The sequence below is a fragment of the Bubalus kerabau genome, chromosome 16, assembly GCF_029407905.1.
Source record: "Bubalus kerabau isolate K-KA32 ecotype Philippines breed swamp buffalo chromosome 16, PCC_UOA_SB_1v2, whole genome shotgun sequence".
In the NCBI taxonomy this organism is placed as follows: Eukaryota; Metazoa; Chordata; class Mammalia; order Artiodactyla; family Bovidae; genus Bubalus; species Bubalus kerabau.
In genome coordinates this window covers 58,439,102-58,461,947 of record NC_073639.1, presented here as the reverse complement: position 1 = coordinate 58,461,947, position 22,846 = coordinate 58,439,102, and the positions used below count along the sequence as shown (strand labels likewise).

Below are 22,846 nucleotides of genomic sequence, written 5' to 3'. Positions count from 1 at the left end.
CGTTATTACCAAGGCAACCAGACCTTGCCAGAATCCCAACGGTTGATTTCCGCCAACTACTTCTGCGCACGCGCAAAATATCCCGGGCCTTTGGGCAAAACGCGTTTCTCCTGGGATTTGGCCTTCGGGACGCTCCGTAGTCGGAGGCGTGGCAGAACAGAAGACGCCAAGGAAGTTGGATTGCGATTGGTTTCTACTTCGTGTTCCCGGAACTTAGTGGGCGTACCGCGAAGGCTGAAGGGAGCGAGGTGATCAGATTCTAAGTCTGTGCGACTGGAGGCGTCAAGAACCGGGGGAGCTACCATGCCTCGGTACGCTCAGCTGGTTATGGGCCCCGCTGGCAGCGGGAAGGTGAGGATTTGGCAGGCGAAGGAGGGAAATGTCGGAGTTTGTGGGAGGCAGGGAGGTTCGGGTCCTGAGGGAAGGGCTGGCCGTTGTATTGGGGACCCTGAGACCTGGGCAGCTCGCTTCTGCAGCCTGGGCTTCACTGTCCTTTTTGTTGTTCTTTTGAAACGAAATTAGTGATAGTTGCTAGTTTTTATTGCATAATTAAGCCCCAGATACTGCGCTTAAACTTATTTCCACAACAACCCCGTGAGTTAAGTCCTGTTATCCTACTTTGCCGGTAAGGAAAATGAGACTTAAGTTTTTGCTCAAGATCGCACAGCTAGTAAGTGACGGCTGGAATTTGAATCCAGTTTTGTGTAACTCCAGAATCTGCCCGTGTCTTTAACCCGGGAGGTTAATTTAAGGTGGGGTCTCGTTAATCACTGTTTCTCAGAACTTGAGACGTGGACTTGTGGTGTACTTAGGAAATACATGGGCCTGACATTAATGAACATTGAATCGTATATTGAGAAAGTCGCTCCCTTTTCAGTTTTCTTTCAGTTTGCATTGAGATGAAATCATCAGTTTGGTGCTAGTGTGTCTTCAGTTCAGTTCAGTTGCTCAGTCATGTCCGACTCTTTGCGATCCCATGAACCGCAGCACGCCAGGCCACCCTGTCCATCACCAACTCCCGGAGTCCACCCAAACCCATGTCCATCGAGTCGGTGATGCCATCCAGCCATCTCATCCTCTGTCGTCCCTTTCTCCTCCGGCCCTCAGTCTTTCCCAGCATCAGGGTCTTTTCAAATGAGTCAGCTCTCCTCATCAGGTGGCCAAATTATTGGAGTTTCAGCTGCAACATCGGGAGAAGGCAATGGCACCCCACTCCAGTACTCTTGCCTGGAAAATCCCATGGATGGAGGAGCCTGGTAGGCTGAAGTCCATGAGGTCGCTAAGAGTTGGACACGACTGAGCGACTTCACTTTCACTTTTCACTTTTATGCATTGGAGAAGGAAATGGCAACCCACTCCAGTGTTCTTGGCTGGAGAATCCCAGGGACTGGGGAGCCTGGTGGGCTGCCGTCTATGAGGTCGCACAGAGTCGGACACGACTGAAGCGACTTAGCAGCAGCAGCAGCAGCAGCAGCTTCAACATCAGTCCCTCCAATGAACACCCAGGACTGGTCTCCTTTAGGATGGACTGGTTGGATCTCCTTGCAGTCCAAGGGACTCGAAAGAGTCTTCTCCAACACTACAGTTCAAAAGCATCAATTCTTCTGTGCTCAGCTTTCTTTAAGTCCAACTCTTCACATCCATACATGACTACTGGAAAAACCATAGCCTTGACTAGACAGACCTTTGTTGGCAAAATAATGTCTCTGCTTTTTAATATGCTGTCTAGGTTGGTCATAACTTTCCTTCCAAGGAGCAAGCATCTTTTAATTTCATGGCTGCAATCACCATCCGCAGTGATTTTGGAGCCCAGAAAAATAAAGTCAGCCACTGTTTCCAGTTTCCCCATCTATTTGCCATGAAGTGATGGGACCAGATGCCATGATCTTAGTTTTCTGAATATTGAGCTTTAAGCCAACTTTTTCACTCTCCTCTTTCACTTTCATCGAGAAACTCTTTAGTTCTTCCTCACTTTCTGCCATAAGGGTGGTGTCATCTGCATATCTGAGGTTATTGATATTTTTCCCGGCAATCTTGATTCTAGCTTGTGCTTCATCCAACCTGGAATTTTGCATGATGTACTCTGCATATACGTTAAATAAGCAGGGTGACAATATACAGCCTTGACTTACTCCTTTTCCTATTTGGAACCAGTCTGTTGTTCCATGTCCAGTTCTAACTGTTGCTTCCTGACCTGCATACAAATTTCTCAAGAGGTAGATCAGGTGGTCTGGTATTCCCATCTCTTTCAGAATTTTCCACAGTTTATTGTGATCCACACAGTCAAAGGCTTTGGCATAGTCAATAAAGCAGAAATAGATGTTTTTCTGGAAATCTCTTGCTTTTTCGATGATCCAGCGGATGTTGGCAATTTGATCTCTGGTTCCTCTGCCTTTTCTAAAACCAGCTTGAACATCTGGTATCTCACGGTTCACATATTGCTGAAGCCTGGCTTAGAGAATTTTGAGTATTACTAGCGTGTGAGACGGAGAAGGCAATGGCAACCCACTCCAGTACTCTTGCCTGGAAAAACCCATGGATGGAGGGGCCTGGTGGGCTGCAGTCCATGGGTCGCTAGGAGTCGGACACAACTGAGCGACTTCACTTTCACTTTTCACTTTCATGCATTGGAGAAGGAAATGGCAACCCACTCCAGTGTTCTTGCCTGGAGAATCCCAGGGACGGGGGAGCCTGGTGGGCTGCTGTCTATGGGGTCACACAGAGTCGGACACGACTGAAGCAATTTAGCAGCAGCAGCAGCAGCGTGTGAGGTGAGTGCAATTGTGTGGTAGTTTGAGCATTCTTTGGCATTACCTTTCTTTGTGTCTTCAACATGTCTTTAATTCTCCTCTTTTTCAAGAGCAGATCTTAGACTCAGAGCTTTTGACAGGCAATTATATTTACCTAGAACTAAAAGAGTTTTAAAGTTGTGTTATCTTTTATGGTTATCTTCATGTTATGATAAGCATAGCTGCTTTTCTGGTTAGAGATACAATTTTTTCTTATAAGCAACTATTAAGGAAATCCCATTAGAGGCTCTTAAATATGGTAGAAATTGTGAGTATATTGATCAAATAACAGGAGTATGGGAGACACTGGAGTCTGTGAAAGTGTTTTGTGGCTTCACTTTTTAAGTTGACAAACTCATTCCTCTGATTCTTGGCTTATTCTGGATGCAGGAGATACACATGTGACAATGGTATGACCCTTGCTTTCCTGGAGCCAGTAGTCTATTTGAGATGTGTATGTGTGTGTTAGTTGCTCAGTCATGTCCGACTCTTTGCAGCCCCATGGATGGTAGCCCACCAGGCTCCTCTGTCGATGGGATTCTCCAGGCAAGAATACGGGAGTGAATAGTAGACTGCTATCACACTAATAGGTGACTAGTTGATTAAAATGTAATGTGATATTTAGAGAGGGCTCCTAGGCAGAGAGAACAGTGTGTGTCAAGTCACTGAGGAGAAAGATAAAAGCATGATAGAGATTATTTTATATTCTAGATTAACTTTCACACTGTGTTAAATAAGTATCTTTCTATAAACTTTTGATGCCTACTATCAGAAATACTCTGGGGGATGGTGTAGTGACTAAAATACACCCACAAAAATCCTCTGCCCTGATGGAGTTTATTCAAACATATTAATCAATTAGAAATAATTATCAAGTACTTATTATGTACCAGGTAGTGTTATAGCTCCTGCGTGCATCTCAGTTGCTCAGTCATGGCCAGTTCTTTGAAACTCCATGGATTGTAGCCCACCAGGCTCCTCTCTCCCTGGGATTTTTCAGGCAAGAATACTGGAGTGGGTTGCCATTTCCTTCTCCAGGGGATCTTCCAGACCCATTGATCAAACCCACATCTCCTGTATTGGCAGGCAGATTCTTTACCACTGAGCCACCTGGGAAGTATGTTATGGCCCCTAGGCTTATAAAACTGAATAAGACACATCCCTGCCTTTCTTTCTTTATTGGGCGTGTCAGGCAGCTTGTAGGATCTTAGTTCCCAGACCAGAGATCAAACCCTGCCCCAACGGTGAAAGCCCCGAGTCCTAACCACTAGATTGCCAGGGAATTCCTGACACATCCCTGCCTTTAAATAGAGGGTGGGAGAGACAGGCAAGTAGCCTTAATGTAGTATATGAGGGATGAAGAATTCTGTAAACCAGAAGGTGTAAACTGAAAGCATATTATCAGGCTGTTTATTGGCCTAATGTTCTCTCATCTTGGATTGTTATTCCGCTGGCCTGGCAAGCGCATTGCTGTCCCTCAGCTCAGATACTCTCTTCTCAGATACATCATCCCTAACCAGCCTACCTAAAGCTTTGTTTGGACTGTACCAATCCTAGTGGAGACATCATGTGTTAGATGCTACACAGTGTAATCAGAAATTTTCCCTTTATATTCTGCTTGTTACAGATGAGAGCAGTAAGGAGTCTTAGTGATCATGGAAGCCATCACATTTAGAGACAAGAAAATTTAGGGAGAGAATGCAAAAGCACCTCCCCATGAGTCCAAGCCAGGTCTGGATCCACAGCCCAGTCAGGTGTCCTAACCCCCAGCCTAATGCCTTTTAGCTTCTTGGTCAATGAAGGAATAGTTTTGGCCTTAGTAGACACTGCCCAAGGTGGGTGGAGAGTCCTTCTGGAGGTGGAGGGGTAAGCACTATACCGAGCGTTGTTCTAACCCCTCGTGCTTGTGACATTACAGAGCACTTACTGTGCCACCATGGTGCAGCACTGTGAAGCCCTCAATCGGTCTGTCCAAGTTGTGAACCTAGATCCTGCAGCAGAACATTTCAACTATTCCGTGATGGCTGGTAAGTTCTGAGCAGAGCCTTCCCCCTCCTTCAGGAAAAATAGGAGAGTGGGGAGGCAGTGAGTGCAGGCTGCTGCACACGAAAGCTGAAAATTAATGCAGCCTGGTCCCCTGCTTTCATGGTGAACATCATGAGGCTGAATGTCAGGTGGTGACATCAGCTCATGTTGATGTGTGTGACAGTATCCTTTCTTAGTCTCTGATGTAGGAATGAAAAGTGAGTACACTATCTCTCATCACCTTTCCCTTCTGTTTTTTTCGTGTTTGATCCTGTTTGGTAAATCTGTTTTACTGCAGATCGTACTATGCTATAAGTGAGCAACCTTTAAGTATTTTGTTATGTTTTTAATCTTTTAATTTATTCAGATGTCTCCTGAGCACTTGCTTTATGCTGGACACCAGAGTCATAACAGAGAAGAACACAGATATTCTCCCTGCCTTTGTGGGCCTTTTAGCAAGGGAAATAAGCAAAATGATAAAATCAGTTGCAGATTGTGATAAGTGCTGCTATGGGCTGATGTGAAGAAATATCTAGGGAAGAGTGCTTTAGGTAGCATAGTCAGGGACAACATCTCTGAGGAGGGGCTATTAGGGCCTAGACCTGAAGATGGTAACATGCTCACCAAGCTGGCAAAAGGCTTTCCAAGACGAAGAAACGTCAAGTTCACTATATAGCCGAAAGATGGGAAAGGGTTTGGTGTGTTCCAGAAAAAGCAAAGGTGTTGATGACCTGGGGCATAAGAAGTGAAGGAAGGAGATGGGTAGCAGCTAGTAGGACAAGAGAAGTATGGCTTTTATCCTGTTTTTTTCACCCTGTTAGTCTGTTTGGGATGCTGTAACAAAATACTACAGACTGGGTGGCTTCTAAACGAAATGGATTTCTCACAGTTTTGGAGGCTGGAAGCTCAAGATTAGGGTGCTGCCAGCATGGTCAGGTTCTGGTGAAGGCCCTTTTCCACTTGTAGACTGACAACTTCTCACTGTGTCCTCATATGATGGAAGTGGGCGAGGGATCTCTTGGGACCTCTTTTATGAGAGCACTGATTTCATTCATCTTCCCAAAGTCCCACCAATTAATATCATCATGCTGGGCATTAGGTTTTCAGCATGAGTTTTAGAGGGACACAAATACTCATAAAGGAATTCCCTGGCAGTCCAGTGGGTAGGACTCCATATTGCCATTGCAGGGGCATGGATTAGACCCCCTGCAGGCTGCGTGCAGCAGAGCAAAAAAAAAAAAAAAAAAGGGCAAATCAAAAAACCCCCCTCAATTCATAGCACCTTTCAACTGTGAAATGCCATTAGAGGGTTTCCAGCAGGGGAGAGAACTGACATCTGATTTATGTTTTTAAAAATATCTCTGGCTCTCAGATGAAAAATGGACTCAAGAGAGTCAAGACTAGAAGGGGGACTGGTATGGTCATGGTGGAGATACAAAGATGCAGACAGGTATCAGTTCAATTCAGTCGCTCAGTCGTTCCGACTCGGCGATCCCATGAATCGCAGCACGCCAGGCCTCCCTGTCCATCACCAACTCCCAGAGTTTACTCAAACTCATGTCCATCCAGTCAGTGATGCCATCCAGCCATCTCATCCTCTGTCATCCCCTTCTCCTCCTGCCCCCAATCCCTCCCAGCATCAGAATCTTTTCCAATGAGTCAACTCTTCGCATGAGGTGGCCAAAGTATTGGAGTTTCAGCTTTAGCATCAGTCCTTCCAATGAACACCCAGGACTGATCTCCTTTAGAATGGACTGGTTGGATCTTCTTGCAGTCCAAGGGACTCTCAAGACTCTTCTCCAACACCACAGTTCAAAAGCATCTATTCTTTGGTGCTCAGCTTCACAGTCCAACTCTCACATCCATACATGACCACTGGAAAAACCATAGCCTTGACTAGATGGACCTTTGTTGGCAAAGTAATGTCTCTGCTTTTGAATATGCTGTCTAGGTTGGTCATAACTTTCCTTCCAAAGAGTAAGTGTCTTTTAATTTCATGGCTGCAGACAGGTATATATTTTGCAAATAGAATTAGCAGCATTTTGTGGGAGATTGAACTAAAAAGGTTGGAAGAAAGGGAGGGATCAAGAGTCACTGTTAGGTTTCAGGTTTCTGACTTGAGCTGTTGACTGCATGATCCTGTTTACTGGGGAGGAAGACAAGTCAGTGTAGGATCATCTTTTATATATATATATTTAAAGATGTTTATTTTGGTTGCATCGGACCTTTGTTGCTTTGTGAGAGCTTTCTCTAGTTGCAGCAAGTAGGGGCTACTCTTCATTGTGGAGCTTGGGCTTCTCATTGTGGTGGTTTCTTTGTTGTGGAGCACAGGCTTTGGCTGTCTGGACTCAGTAGTTGCTCCATGTGGGATCTTCTTGGAACAGGGATCGAACTCATGTCCCCTACATTGGCAGGTGGATTCTTAGCTATTGCTTCACCAGGGTAACCCCGAGCCATCAAATTAAGAAATGGAATTGGTTTTCTTTGTTTGATTTTGTTTTACTTGTTTATCAGTTCAGTTAAGTTCAGTCGCTCAGTCGTGTCCGACTCTTTGCAACCTCATGGACTGCAGCACGCCAGGCTTCCCTGTCCATCACCAGCTCCTGGAGCTTGCTCAAATTCATGTCCATTGAGTTGGTGATGCCATCCAATCATCTCATCCTCTGTCATCCTCTTCTCTTCCTGCCTTCAGTCTTTCCCAGCATCAGGATCTTTTCCAATGAATCAGTTCTTCCCATCAGGTGGCCAAACTATTGGAGTTTCTGCTTCAGCATCAGTCCTTTCAATGAATATTCAGGACTGATTTCCTTTAGGATTGACTGGTTTGATCTCCTTGCAGCCCAAGGGACTCTCTCAAGAGTCTTTTCCAACACCACAGTTCAAAAGCATCAATTGTTCGGCACTCAGCTTACTTTATAGTCCAGCTCTCACATCCATACATGACTACTAGAAAAACCATAGCTCTGACTAGATGAACCTTTGTTGGCAAAGTAATGTCTCTGCTTTTTAATATGCTGTCTAGGTTTGTCATCGAGCCCATCTTTGCATGAAATGTTCCCTTGGTATCTCTAATTTTCTTGAAGAGATCTCTAGTCTTTCCCATTGTGTTGTTTTCCTCTATTTCTGTGCATTGATTGCTGAGGAAGGCTTTCTTATCTTTCCTTGCTATTCTTTGGAACTCTGCATTTGGACGCTTGTATCTTTCCTTTTCTCCTTTGCTTTTCGCTTCTCTTCTTTTCACAGCTATTTGTAAGACCTCCCCAGACAGCCATTTTGTTTTTTTACATTTCTTTTCCATGGGGATGGTCTTGATCCCTGTCTTCTGTACAATGTCATGAACCTCCGTCCATAGTTCATCAGGCACTCTGTCTATCAGATCTAGTCCCTTAAATCTATTTCTCACTTCCACTGTATAATAAGGGATTTAATTTAGGTCATACCTGAATGATCTAGTGGTTTTCCCCACTTTCTTCAATTTAAGTCTGAATTTGGCAATAAGGAGTTCATAATCTGAGCCACAGTCAGCTCCCGGTCTTGCTTTTGCTGACTGTATAGAGCTTCTTCATCTTTGGCTGCAAAGAATATAATCAATCTGATTTCAGTATTGACCATCTGGTGCTATCCACGTGTAGAGTCTTCTCTTGTGTTGTTGGAAGAGGGTGTTTGCTATGACCAGTGCGTTCTCTTGGCAAAACTCTATTAGCCTTTGCCCTGCTTTATTCTGTGCTCCAAGGCCAAATTTGCCTGTTACCCCAGGTGTTTCTTGACTTCCTACTTTTGCATTCCAGTCCCCTATAATGAAAAGGACATCTTTTTTGGGTGTTAGTTCTAAAAGATCTTGTAGGTCTTCATAGAACCGTTCAACTTCAGCTTCTTCAGTGTTACTGGTTGGGGCATAGGCTTGGATTACTGTGATATTGAATGGTTTGCCTTGGAAACGAAGAGAGATCATTCTGTCATTTTTGAGATTGCATCCAAGTACTGTATTTTGGACTCTCTTGTTGACCATGATGGCTACTCCATTTCTTCTAAGGGATTCCTGCCCGCAGTAGTAGATATAATGGTCATCTGAGTTAAATTCACCCATTCCAGTCCATTTTAGTTCGCTCATTCCTAGAATGTCGACGTTCACTCTTGCCATCTCCTGTTTGACACTTCCAACTTGCCTTGATTCATGGACTTAACATTCCAGGTTCCTATGCACTATTGCTCTTTACAGCATCAGACCTTGCTTCTATCACCAGTCACATCCACAACTGGGTATTGTTTTTGCTTTGGCTCCATCCCTTCATTCTTTCTGGAGTTACTTCTCCACTGATCTCCAGTAGCATATTGGGCACCTACCTACCTGGGGAGTTCCCCTTTCAGTGTCCTATCATTTTGCCTTTTCATACTGTTCATGGGGTTCTCAAGGCACGAATACTGAAGTGGTTTGCCATTCCCTTCTCCAGTGAACCACATTCTGTCAGACCTCTCCACCATGACCCGTCCGTCTTGCGTGGCCCCAAACGGCATGGCTTAGTTTCATTGAGTTAGACAAGGCTGTGGTCCGTGTGATCAGATTGGCTAGTTTTCTGTGATTATGGTTTCAGTGTGTCTGCCCTCTGATGCCCTCTTGCAACACCTACCGTCTTACTTGGGTTTCTCTTACCTTGGACTTGGGATGGTATAGACCTAACAGAAGCAGAAGATATTAAGAAGTAGCAGCAAGAATACACAGAAGAACTGTACAAAAAAGAGCTTCACGACCCAGATAATCACGATGGTGTGATCACTCACCTAGAGCCAGACATCCTAGAATGTGAAGTCAAGTGGGCCTTAGAAAGCATCACTATGAACAAAGCTAGTGGAGGTGATGGAATTCCAGTTGAGCTATTTCAAATCCTGAAAGATGATGCTGTGTAAGTGCTGCACTCAATATGCCAGCAAATTTGGAAAACTCAGCAGTGGCCACAGGACTGGAAAAGGTCAGTTTTCATTCCAATCCCAAAGAAAGGCAATGCCAAAAAATGCTCAAAGGAAAGGAAGGAAACTCACTCAGTCGTGTCCGACTCTTTGCGACCCCATGGACTATAGCCTACCAGGCTCTTCCCTCCATGGGATTCTCCAGGCAAGAGTACTGGAGTGGGTTGCCATTTCCTTCTCCAGGGGATCTTCCTGACCCAGGGATCGAACCTGGGTCTCCTGCATTCCAGGCAGACGCTTTAACCTCTGAGCCACCAGGGAAGCCCTACCGCACAATTGCACTCATCTCACATGCTAGTAAAGTAATGCTCAACATTCTCCAAGCCAGGCTTCAGCAATATGTGAACCATGAACTTCCAGATGTTCAGGCTGGTTTTAGAAAAGGTAGAGGAACCAGAGATCAAATTGCCAACATCCGCTGGATCATCGAAAAAGCAAGAGATTTCCAGAAAAACATCTATTTCTGCTTTATTGATTATGCCAAAGCCTTTGACTGTGTGGATCACAATAAACTGTGGAAAATTCTGAAAGAGATGGGAATACCAGACCACCTGACTTGCCTCTTGAGAAACTTATATGCAAGTCAGGAAGCAACAGTTAGAACTGGACATGGAACAACAAACTGGTTCTAAATAGGAAAAGGAGTACGTCAAGGCTGTATATTGTCACTCTGCTTCTTTAACTTATATGCAGAGTACATCATGAGAAACGCTGGGCTGGAAGAGGCATAAGCTGGAATCAAGATTGCCAGGAGAAATATCAATAACCTCAGATATGCAGATGACACCACCCTTATGGCAGAAAGTGAAGAGGAACTCAAAAGCCTCTTGATGAAGGTGAAAGAGGAGAGTGAAAAAGTTGGCTTAAAGCTCAACATTCAGAAAACGAAGATCATGGCATCCGGTCCCATCACTTCATGGGAAATAGATGGGGAAAGAGTGGAAACAGTGTCAGACTTTGTTTTTTTGGGCTCCAAAATCACTGTAGATGGTGATTGCAGCCATGAAATTCAAAGACGCTTACTCCTTGGAAGGAAAGTTATGACCAACCTAGATAGCATATTGAAAAGCAGAGATATTACTTTGCCAACAAAGGTTTGTCTAGTCAAGGCTATGGTTTTTCCAGTAGTCATGTATGGATGTGAGTTGGACTTAAAGAAAGCTGAGCGCCGAAGAATTGATGCTTTTGAACTGTGGTGTTGGAGAAGACTCCTGAGAGTCCCTTGGACTGCAAGGAGATCCAGCCAGTCCATCCTAAAGGAGATCAGTCCTGGGTGTTCATTGGAAGGACTGATGCTGAAGCTGAAGCTCCAATCACTTTGGCCACCTCATGCAAAGTGGTGACTCATTGGAAAAGACCCTGATGTTGGGAGGGATTGGGGGCAGGAGGAGAAGGGGACGACAGAGGATGAGATGGCTGGATGACATCACCAACCGTATGGACATGAGTTTGAGTAAACTCTGGGAGTTGGTGATGGACAGGGAGGCCTGGCATGCTGCGATTCATGGGGTTGCAAAGAGTTGGACACAACTGAGTGACGAACTGAACTGACTGAGGTTTGTCATAGCTTTTCTTCCAAGGAGCAAGTGTTTTTTAATTTCATGGCTGCAGTCGCCATCTGCAGTGATTTTGGAGCCCAAGAAAATAAAGTCTGTCACTGTTTCCATTGTTTCCCAATCTATTTGCCGTGAAGTGATGGGACCAGATGCCATGATCTTAGTTTTCTGAATGGTGAGCTTTAAGCCAACTTTTTCAGTCTCCTCTTTCACTTTCATCAAGAGGGTTTTTAGTTCCTCTTCACTTTCTGCCATAAGGATGGTGTCATCTGCATATCTGAGGTTATCTATATTTCTCCAGGCACTCTTTGATTCCAGCTTTTGCTTCATCCAGCCCAGCGTTTCTCATGATACTCTGCATATACGTTAAACAAGCAGGGTGACAATATACAGCCTTGGTGTACTTCTTCCCCGATTTGGAAACAGTCCCTTGTTCCATATCCAGTTTAACTGTTGCTTCTTGACCTGCATACAGATTTCTCAGGAGGCGAGTAAGGTGGTCTGGTGTTCCCATCTCTTTAAGAATTTTTCTACAGTTTGTTGTGATTCACACAAAGGCTTTGGCATAGTCAATAAAGCAGAGATAGATGTTTTTCTGGAACTTTCTTGCTTTTTCGATGATCCAGAGGATGTTGGCAATTTGATATCTGGTTCCTCTGCCTTTTTTAAATCCAGCTTGAACATCTGGAAGTTCATGGTTCACATATTGCTGAAGCCTGGCTTGGAGAATTTTGAGCATTACTTGACTAGCATGTGAGATGAGTGCAATTGTGCGGTAGTTCGAGCATTTTTTGGCATTGCCTTTGGAATGACAACTGACCTTTTCCAGTCCTGTGGCCACTGCTGAGTTTTCCAAATTTGCTGGCATATTGAGTGCAGCACTTTCACAGCATCATCTTTCAGGATTTGAAATAGCTCAACTGGAATTCCATCACCTCCACTAGCTTTGTTTGTAGTGATTCTTCCTAAGGCCCACTTGACTTTGCACTCCAGGATATCTGGCTCTAGGTGAGTGATCGCACCATTGTAGTTATCTGGGTCATTAAGATCTTTTCTGTATAGTTCTGTGTATTCTTGCCACCTCTTCTTAATATCTTCTGCTTCTGTTAGGTCCATACCATTTCTGTCCTTTATTGTGCCCATCTTTGCATGAAATGTTTCCTTGATGTCTCTAATTTTCTTGCAGACATCTCTAGTCTTTCCTATTCTGTTGTTTTCCTCTATTTATTTGCATTGATCGCTGAGGAAGCCTTTCTTATTTCTCCTTGCTATTCTTGGGAACTCTGCATTCAGATGCTTATATCTTTCCTTTTCTTCGTTGCCTTTTGCTTCTCTTCTTTCCTCAACTCTTTGTAAGGCCTCCTCAGACTACCATTTTGCCTTTTTGCATTTCTTTTTCTTGGAGATGGTCTTGATTACTGCCTCCTATACAATGTCACGAACCTCTGTCCATAAGTTTAAGAATAGAGTACATCATGAGAAATGCTGGGCTGGAAGAAGCACAAGCTGTAATCAAGATTGCTAGGAGAATTATCAATAACCTCAGATATGCAGATGACACCACCCTTATGGCAGAAAGTGAAGAAGAACTAAAGAGCCTCTTGATGAAGGTGAAAGAGGAGAGTGAAGAAATTGGCATAAAACTCAACATTCAGAAAACGAAGATCATGGCATCTGGTTCCATCACTTCATGGGAAATAGATGGGGAAACAGTGGAAACAGTGTCAGACTTTATTTTTGGGGGCTTCAAAATCACTGCAGATGGTGATTGCAGCCATGAAATTAAAAGACGCTTACTCCTTGGAAGAAAAGTTATGACCAACCTAGATAGCATATTGAAAAGCAGAGACATTACTTTGCCAACAAAAGTCCATCTAGTCAAGGCTATGGTTTTTCCAGTGGTCATGTATGGATGTGAGAGTTGGACTGTGAAGAAGGCTGAGCGCCGAAGAATTGATGCTTTTGAACTGTGGTGTTGGAGAAGACTCTTGAGAATCCCTTGGACTGCAAGGAGATCCAACCTGTCCATTCTGAAGGAGATCAGCCCTGGGATTTCTTTGGAAGGAATGATGCTGAAGCTGAAACTCCAGTACTTTGGCCACCTCATGCGAAGAGTTGACTGATTGGAAAAGACTCGGATGCTGGGAGGGATTGGGGGCAGGAGGAGAAGGGGACGACAGAGGATGAGATGGCTGGATGGCATCACTGACTCGATGGATGTGAGTCTGAGTGAACTCCGGGAGTTGGTGATGGACAGGGAGGTCTGACGTGCTGCTATTCATGGGGTCGCAAAGAGTCGGACACGACTGAGTGACTGAACTGAACTGAACTGAATGTATATTCATATTGTTCAAACTGCAAAAGGCACAAGGAGTAAGTATGCAGGAAAATGTCTTCTTCCTAGCTCTGGGTCCTGGAAGGTGGTTTCCCTGTCTCGAGGCAGCCAGTGTTGCTAATTTCTGGGGTATCTTTCCATAGTCTATGCATGTAAAATAAAATATATATATATATGTATACATAGTAAATTTTTGTCTTTTTTTTTTAACACAAATGATGGCATTCTAACACAGAGTTTTGCACTTATCACTTAACAGTATACCTGGGAGATCATATCACATCAGTACTTAAAGAACTTTTTTTGTGGCTGCACAGGATTCCATTGTCTGGCTATACAAAAATGTATTTAATTTGTTTCCATGGACACTACTACAGTGAATAGCCATGGATAGAAATAATTTCATACATGTGAGTTGCTGTATAATTGTTAATTATCACCAGTGAGGATGATGCTCTTGTGTTCTGGGCCTGTCTGTTGTTTTCAGACATCCGAGAACTGATTGAGGTGGATGACGTGATGGAGGACAATACTCTGCAGTTCGGTCCCAATGGAGGATTGGTATTTTGCATGGAGTACTTTGCCAATAATTTTGACTGGCTAGAGAACTGTCTTGGCCATGTAGAGGATGACTACATCCTTTTTGATTGTCCAGGTAAGTCAGCAATTTGAATGTGTCATTTTACTTGAGATCATGCTCTTTCAGTCCTCCGTGGAGACAGTGGAGTTAGCATTCGTAGCTCTAAACCCTGCTGCGGTAAGGTACCATTCACTCATTCATCATCTCTTATTCATTCACCAAGTTTTCTGAGTGCTTATTTTGTTCACTGGAAATACCTAAAGATCAAAGTAGCCATGGTCTCTGCCCTCATGGAGCTCATAGGAAAGTGGGAATGCTAGGCAGTATAAATCAGAAATCACCCAAATGATTATTTAATATTCGTGACAGGCTTCTCATAGGAGTAGCACCGACCAGCACGCAGCAGGGAGGTGGGAGGTTTCTGACCAAGTAGCGTGTGAGCCAGGCCATAGGGTGAGGCAAGGGAGACTGTTCTCCAGACAGAAAGCATGGGCTGAAGACCTTGAGACAGAAAGGAGCCAGGTGGGTTTGAGGCGCCCAGTAAACAAAGGGAAGTGTCCTAAGGTGAGACTGGTAGGGGACAAATGATCACACCAACTTTTCAAGCCAAATCATGAATTTTAGACTTGAGCCTAACCTAGTTTTGATCATTTGTGACTCTTATATTTTTCCCTTTTTTTTTCTTTATTTTAATTGGGAAATTGCTTTACAATATTGTGTTGGTTTCCCCTTTGTTTTTAATTGAACACACACATCCACAGAAAAGTGCAGACGTCATAAGTGTACAACTTGATGAATATTCCCAAACCTAACACACCTTCATAGTACTTGCTTTTGATTAGCTAAAACAGAAGTGTGAAGAACCTCACTTTCTACATAAAACTGAATAGTTTCCTTGGGATTCTCTTGGTATTGTGATTGCTTTAAGAGCCTGTAAGATCCCTTAAAAGTTGAACAAATTACCACCAGAAGTTGACTTCCTTTTTTTTTATTTTCTCAGCTGTCTTATGGCAAAATTTTTTTCTGTACTTTGGTAATTTACCTTGTGTCCTGATTGTAACAGTCTTGTAATGTTCTCCATGTAGGTCAGATTGAGTTGTACACTCACCTGCCTGTGATGAAACAGCTGGTCCAGCAGCTGGAACAGTGGGAGTTTCGAGTCTGTGGAGTTTTTCTTGTTGATTCTCAGTTCATGGTGGAGTCATTCAAGGTTTGAGAATATATCTGTTGTCAATTCTTTAGTCATGGGTACAGGCAGATGACAATCTCCTTTCATTGTTTTTTGATTCTGGATATTTTCCAAACTACAGAGTTATTTAATATCCCTTATTATTAAATTATTATAATAATTTTTTTTTTGGCCATGCTTTGTGGCATGCAGGATCTTTTGAACTGTGCCTCCTGAAGTGGAAGCACTGAGTCTTAACCACTGGACCACCAAGGAAGTTGCTATAATAATGTATTTTTAAAATTTATATGGTAAATTATACTATACAGATTTGAGAGTACTACTTATGAAGAAAAATTAGGCAGATGTGTGCATATATACATCTGTTTTTCTGATAATGGTTTGTCTAGTTTATGAACTATCTAAAACAAACTTTACTTCTCATTAGTAGCCCCTAAGGAATACCAGACCACCTGACCTGCCTCTTGGGAAACCTATATGCAGGTCAGGAAGCAACAGTTAGAACTGGACATGGAACAACAGACTGGTTCCAAATAGGAAAAGGAGTACATCAAGGCTGTATATTGTCACCCTGCTTATTTAACATATATGCAGAGTACATCATGAGAAATGCTGGGCTGGAAGAAACACAGGCTGGAAACAAGGGAGAAATATCAATAACCTCAGATATGCAGATGATACCACCCTTATGGCAGAAAGTGAAGAGGAACTAAAAAGCCTCTTGAAAGAGGAGAGTGAAAAAGTTGGCTTAAAGCTCAACATTCAGAAAACTAAGATCATGGCTTCTGGTCCCATCATTTCATGGGAAATAGATGGGGAAACAGTGGAAACAGTGTCAGACTGTATTTTTTGGGGCTCCCAAATCACTGCAGATGGTGATTGCAGCCATGAAATTAAAAGACACTTACTCCTTGGAAGGAAAGTTATGACCAACCTAGATAGCATATTAAAAAGCAGAAACATTACTTTGCCAACAAAAGTCCATCGAGTCAAGGCTATGGTTTTTCCAGTGGTCATGTATGGATGTGAGAGTTGGACTGTGAAGAAGGCTGAGCGCTGAAGAATTGATGCTTTTGAACTGTGGTGTTGGAGAAGACTCTTGAGAGTCCCTTGGACTGCAAGGAGATCCAACCAGTCCATCCTAAAGGAGACCAGTCTTGGGTGTTCATTGGAAGGACTGATGCTGAGGCTGAAACTCCAATCCTTTGGCCACCTCATGCGAAGAGCTGACACGTTGGAAAAGACCCTGATGTTGGGAGGGATTGGGGGCTGGGGAGAAGGGGACGACAGAGGATGAGATGGCTGGATGGTGTCACCGAGTCGATGCACATGAGTTTGGGTGAACTCTGGGAGTTGGTGATGGACAGGGAGGCCTGGCATGCTGTGATTCATGGGGTCGCAAAGAGTCGGACACAACTGAGTGACTGAACTGAACTGAACTGAAGGAATATTTGATGGGAATGATTAAAGATATCATCTAAATTGAGAATTGTGATCACTGTTGTTTATGTCTACCTTTTCCCATCTCTTCCTCACCCTGGGAAACCAGGAGTCAACCATCTCATTAGAGAAATGTCCTGTCTTTAGAATTAGCCCTTCTTTTATTTAGGCCAGTTTTGCTCAGAGAGGAGCAAAAACCTCTCTTTTATGCAAAGAGACCAGGGAACTTTCTTCATACAAAGTTAATTCATCTTCCCTTTTCTGTTTCCTCCTTCAGTTTATTTCTGGCATTTTGGCAGCCCTGAGTGCTATGATCTCTCTAGAAATTCCTCAAGTTAACATCATGACGAAAATGGATCTGCTGAGTAAGAAAGCTAAAAAGGAAATTGAGAAGTGAGTTCATTTCCGTTATCATCACATCTCTGTTGCTGAGATGAACCCTCTAAGCTTCATTTAGATGTGAAGCTATAAAACTAGTTTCCTGATTTATTCTTACTTTTATTTATCTGTCTTCTTTCTCACTTTTAAAGGTTTCTAGATCCAGACATGTATTCTTTATTAGATGACTCTACAAGTGACTTAAGAAGCAAAAAATTCAAAAAATTGACTAACGCTATATGTGGACTGGTAAGCTTTTGAAGTTGTTGAGTTTTGTTTTTAATGCCTTGTCAGGTGTTTATCAGCATCCATTCAGTGGCCACCATTTTGGAAAGCACAGGCCAACCCTATTCCCTTGCAAAGGGGGGAGGGTGGGAGTCTGTGGACTGGCTGGTCCGCAGTTGAATTTAGAAGCAATCATTGGCAGTAGCCAATAAATAAAGTGACATACCTATTATTCCAAGCTGTTTTGGGAGTTCAGAACTGTCTTTGCCCTTATGAAATTTCCAGTGGTTTTTGAATTCAGGTAAATGCCAATGAAACAATGTCTAGTTAAGTGTTGTAGTTGGTCAGAGGTCAGAAAAATCAGTATAGATTTGCTGCTGTTATGTCTCTGTCCCTCCTCCCCACAGCACACACACAGCTGATTTTAATCAGAAGTTGTAAATGGTTATAAAATTCAAATATTATTTGAAATTAAGTATTTTATACCTCAGAATAACCTTTTCTGAAATCCTCAACTTGTAGATTGATGACTACAGCATGGTTCGATTTTTGCCTTATGATCAGTCAGATGAAGAAAGCATGAACATTGTGTTACAGCATATTGATTTTGCCATCCAGTATGGAGAAGACTTGGAATTTAAAGAACCAAAGGTAATTTCTGGTTTGGGGTGTTACTGCCTATTTGTAAGAGTGTTGACCAGCACTCTGGCCTCCTGCATAATCCCAGCAAGTCTAAATTTTGTCTTCATGGTGGCAGTAGGCTAGGCTGTTCTAGGTAATCTTTGAAATTGACACCTGTGCTAAACAAGCAATACCAGTTTTACTCTGCCTTTCATTGAGTTAGTACATATTACTGAGTTGAATTCTTTGTACTCAGAGCGTGGGCATATATGCAAAGAGGAGGTGAGGTTCCACTGGCCTTGGGCTGCCCTCACAAATGTCAGTGGGGCCCTCTCCCAGCACATTAGCTGAGAATTGACATGAATGTAAACTGAAGTAAGAGTTTACTTCTAATGGGACATAAACCTTTTGCTGTGCTGTGCTTAATTGCTCAGTCAGGCCCAGCTCTCTGTGACCCTGTGGACTGTAGCCTGCCAGGCTCCTCTGTCCATGGGAGTCTCCAGGCAAGAATACTAGAGTGGGTTGCCATGCCCTCCTCCAAGGAATCTTCCCATCCCAGGGATTGAATCCAGGTCTCCCGCATTCCAGGAGGATTCTTTACCATCTGAGCCACCAGGGACTCCCCATAAGCCTTTTAATTTATCACATATCTGGAAACATCTATCCATCATTCCTTTTGTTATTATTGATTACTGTGAACAACACCCGGAGCTGGTTCTGGGCCTTAGCTCTTTACAGAGCATTGCCTAAAAATAGTAAGCACATATTAGGTCTAACTGAGGAGAAATGAATGTATTTTCTTCTTTTTTTTTTTTAATTTTACTTATTTGGCTGTGCTGCATGCAGGATCGTTTTTAGTTGTGGCATGTGAACTCTTAATTGCAGCATGTGGTATCTAGTTCTTTGACCAAGGGTCAAACCTGGGCCCCCTGCATTTGGAGTGCAGATTCTTAGCCACTGGACCATCAGGGAAGTTCTGAATTAAATGTATTTTGTATCTTGTGTTTCCTTGGTGTCAGGAACATGAAGACGAGTCTTCTATGTTTGACGAATATTTTCAAGAACACCAGAATGAATGAAGAGTTTATTTATAAAGTAACTATATGTGTGAGGAGCTTGTGGCTGAACTGGCAGAACCTTCTTCTCTTAGGAAGATGGAATGCTAGAGAAAGCTACTTATTTAATGAAAAAAATAATACTTGACTCTTTATCAGCAATCATCAACATGCCTGAATCAAGTTCTTAGGTATTCTGAAAGTGCTTCTGTTAAACGTGGCATCGTTTGGTATTATTTTAACAGCATCAATTTAGATTTTAAAAGTCAAAGTTGAATGTACATAGATTTGTATATATAATATAAATTAGGACCTGGGGTACAGTTAAGACCAGTCTACTTTTAGTTTCACTGTTGATCTTTGTTATTTTTGAAGTTTTTTTGGAGAGACAGGAATTATTGTAACAAAATATACATTATATGTTCAGAGAAATAAAATCTGGAAGGATAGAGATAAGATCATTGCTTATTAGTAGCTTCTAGTTTTCCTACACTGAAAATGTATTATTTGTGTAATTAAAAAATGAAAAAAGTAACTGTGTCTTTTATATATAAATAAAAGAAAAATAGCACTAACTTTTCATCACACTTTTGTTTTCCAATCAGAGTTTGAAATACTCAACTAAGGCAAATTTTTGAATGAGTAAATTTCCCCAAGTGTCAAAATGTAGGCAGTGACTTTGTTTTTTAAAATGTGGTTTATCGTCTCTGAGCACTTGAAAAATGTATACTTTACAAATGCACACAAAAATGAAAAAGACATAATTTTTTCTTTTTACCTTCTTGCCACATTGAATGGTTTATTTTCAGTATTTCTAAGTTCATTTGTGATAGGTACTAGGGAATGGCTAATCAGTCAACATATACTTCTCCAGCACCCGCTAATAACCCACACCCTGCTAACGGAAAGCAGAATCTCTTTCATTTAATCCTCACAGCAGGTCCAGGTTCCATTGGTGTTGGATCTTCCTACTGATGCAGATCAAGTCCCTGTAGAAAACCTGCAACTCAGGTTAAATTTTTAATCATTCTTGGGCCTAGATAGCAGAAGTACACCTACAGTGTCAAATTTGATCCATTTTCATTAAAGATGTAAAGTGTGAGGAGCCATAGCTATCAGGGGTAACTGATAGCAATGTGCCTGGGGGCCCAGGCTGGGGGCAAGAGTTGGGTATTTGCACCATAATCTGCTGGTGTGAGCTAACTCTCACAGGGGCACTTAGGAGAACATGAGTAGTAGACAACGTGAGGACAGACTGGGCTTCTTAGGGACTTCTTCTGTGGCCCAGTTCAGTTCAGTCGCTCAGTTGTCTCCAACTTGGCAACCCCATGGACTGCAGCACACCAGGCCTCCTGGTGTTTACTCAAACTCATGTCCCCTGAGTCGGTGATGCCATCCAACCATCTCATCCTCTGTCATCCCCTGCTCCTCCTGCCTTCAGTCTTTCCCACCATCAGGGTCTTTTCCAGCTCCTTGCATCAGGTGGCCAAAGTATTGGAGTTTCAACTTCAGCCATCAGTCCTTCCAGTGAACACTCAGGACTGATGTCCTTTAGCATGGACTGGTTGGATCTTCCTGCAGTCCAAGGGACTCTCAAGAGTCTTCTCCAGCACCACAGTTCAAAAGCATCAGTTCTTCGGTGCTCAGCTTTCTTTATAGTCCAACTCTCACATCCATATGTGACTACTGGAAAAACCATAGCCTTGACTAGATGGACCTTTGTTGGCAAAGTAATGTCTCTGCTTTTTAATACGCTGTCTAGGTTGATCATGACTTTTCTTCCAAGGAGCAAGCATCTTTTAATTTCATGGCTGCAGTCACCACCTCCAGTGATTTTGGAACCAAAAAAAATAAAGTCTGTCACTGTTTCCACTGTTTTCCCATCTATTTGCCATGAAGTGATAGGACCAGATGCCATGATGTTAGTTTTCTGAATGTTGAGCTTTAAACCAACTTTTTCACTCTCCTCTTTCACTTCATCAAGAGGTTGTTTAGTTCTTTGCTTTCTGCCATAAGGGTGGTGTCATCTGCATATCTGAGGTTATTGATATTTCTCCCTGCAATCTTGATTCCAGCTTGTGCTTCATCCAGCCCAGCGTTTCTCATGGTGTACTCTGCATATATGTTAAATAAGCAGAGTGACAATAAATAAGCAGCCTTGACATACTCCTTTCCCTATTTGGAACCAGTCTGTTGTTTCATGCCCAGTTCTAACTGTTGCTTACAGTTATGGTAATCTGCATACAGATTTCTCAGGAGGCGGATCAGGTGGTCTGGTGTTCCCATCTCCTTAAGAATTTTCCACAGTTTGTTGTGATTCAAACAGTCAAAGGCTTTGGGATAGTCAATAAAGCAGAAGTAGATTTTTTTTGGAACTCTGTTGCTTTTTCTTTTTTCTGTGGCCCTTGAGTATGCAAAGGGCAAAAACACCCTGATCTCAGTGTTGCTAGATTTTAGAAATGTTACTGTCACGTGAGAGAGGAAGGAAGATAAGACACCTTTTCATTTGCCCTCATCCTGCTTGAGCTATACCTCCCTCATTTAGCCTTATGGAGAGTTTGGTGTGTGCCTGTGGGGGAAAATGTGAAGGGCCAGATTCCATTTCCTTCCCCTCTGGACACGGGGGTTTAAAAGATGAATATGACAATTCCAGTCCTGAAAGATTTCAGTGCCTTGTAGGAGAGCCTGACATGATTCTTTAGACAAATTTATGAGTAGGTGCCAGGTACAGGAAAGAATAGGAATGCTGAGGCCAAAAAGGACCTTAGTCTGATCTGCTGGGCCCTTAAGACTATAAACAAGGAAACCTCTAATAAGGAATGTGAAGAAGAAAAAAAAAATAATGAAAAGGAGCATGATTGTGGGGCTACTTTGCTCTCATCAAAGAAGCCTCCTCTTGTGTGTTAGTCACTCAGTCGTGTCCAACTGTCTGCGACTCCATGGACTGTAGCCCACCAGGCTCCGTTGTCCACGGAATTCTCCAGGCAAGAATACTGGAGTGGGTTGTCGTGCCCTTCTCCAGGGGCTCTTCCTGGAGAACCTTGAACCCCGGTCTCCTGCATTGCAGGCAGATTCTTTACCATCTGAGCCACCAGAGAAGACTATCTTTACCATCTGGGACCACCAAGGAAGTCTCCTCCTAAAAGGTGCACTTTGACCAGAACTTGGCTTTTAACCTGAGGTGCTTTCCAGTAAAGGTTAAGAATTCCTTAGCTTTTAGTATGTTCCAGGCATGTAAGTTCTAAGCACATTCCATGCAATTCATTTCATCCTCACAAAACTGACGTAATCACTGTTATCTCCATTTTCAGATGAGGAAACTGAGGTATGGAGGTTAACTTGCCCAAGGTGACACAGCCAATAAATGCTGGAGCTGAATTCAAACCCAGTTTTTCTCAACCATTACACAAAGAATCGCAGTACGTAATCACACAAGAGTAATACACAAATCCCTTCTGTGATCGTTTTTTCCTTTTTAAAATCAGTGGTTTGAGTTCATTCTTGCACTCAACACATATCATTGATGCTTACCTTGTACCGTCCTATTACAGGTATAGGGATATAAGCAGTGAACAAAACAGACAATCCTTGCATTTTTGACGTTCATACGAATGGACGGAGACAAAACCCAGAAGTAAAACATAAAAGAATCATAAGAACTGAGGGAAAGGGGAGTGAAGTGGGACTG

General features: G+C 42.9%; 1 protein-coding gene and 1 non-coding gene across 4 annotated transcripts; one reads left to right on the top strand and one right to left on the bottom strand.

The window, feature by feature from the left end:
- The first annotated feature begins 160 nt into the window (after positions 1-160).
- GPN3 (GPN-loop GTPase 3) lies at positions 161-19,733 on the top strand. 3 transcript variants are annotated; one of them, XM_055550294.1, is made up of 8 exons: positions 161-311; positions 4,708-4,816; positions 14,158-14,325; positions 15,336-15,460; positions 17,157-17,272; positions 17,410-17,506; positions 18,005-18,133; positions 19,123-19,733. In XM_055550294.1, the coding sequence occupies exons 2-8, from the start codon at positions 4,726-4,728 to the stop codon at positions 19,180-19,182; spliced, it is 786 nt and encodes a 261-aa protein (XP_055406269.1). In that variant the 5' UTR covers positions 161-311; positions 4,708-4,725; the 3' UTR covers positions 19,183-19,733. The 3 variants fall into 3 exon arrangements, with proteins under 3 accessions (XP_055406269.1, XP_055406268.1, XP_055406270.1); XM_055550293.1 differs by having other exon boundaries at positions 187-351; XM_055550295.1 differs by lacking the exon at positions 161-311 and adding an exon at positions 2,637-2,771.
- Positions 9,968-10,040, bottom strand: TRNAS-GGA (transfer RNA serine (anticodon GGA)). The gene has a single exon. It is a non-coding gene; the product is annotated as a tRNA-Ser (tRNA).
- Positions 19,734-22,846: the final 3,113 nt, after the last annotated feature.

Excerpts from the sequence above, each read along its gene's own strand:
- GPN3 (XM_055550293.1), top strand. The coding sequence starts at position 304 with ATGCCTCGGTACGCTCAGCTGGTTATGGGCCCCGCTGGCAGCGGGAAG. Across the intron at positions 4,817-14,157 it reads CAACTATTCCGTGATGGCTG|ACATCCGAGAACTGATTGAG; the intron begins GTAAGTTCTGAG and ends TGTTGTTTTCAG. Across the intron at positions 14,326-15,335 it reads CATCCTTTTTGATTGTCCAG|GTCAGATTGAGTTGTACACT; the intron begins GTAAGTCAGCAA and ends TTCTCCATGTAG.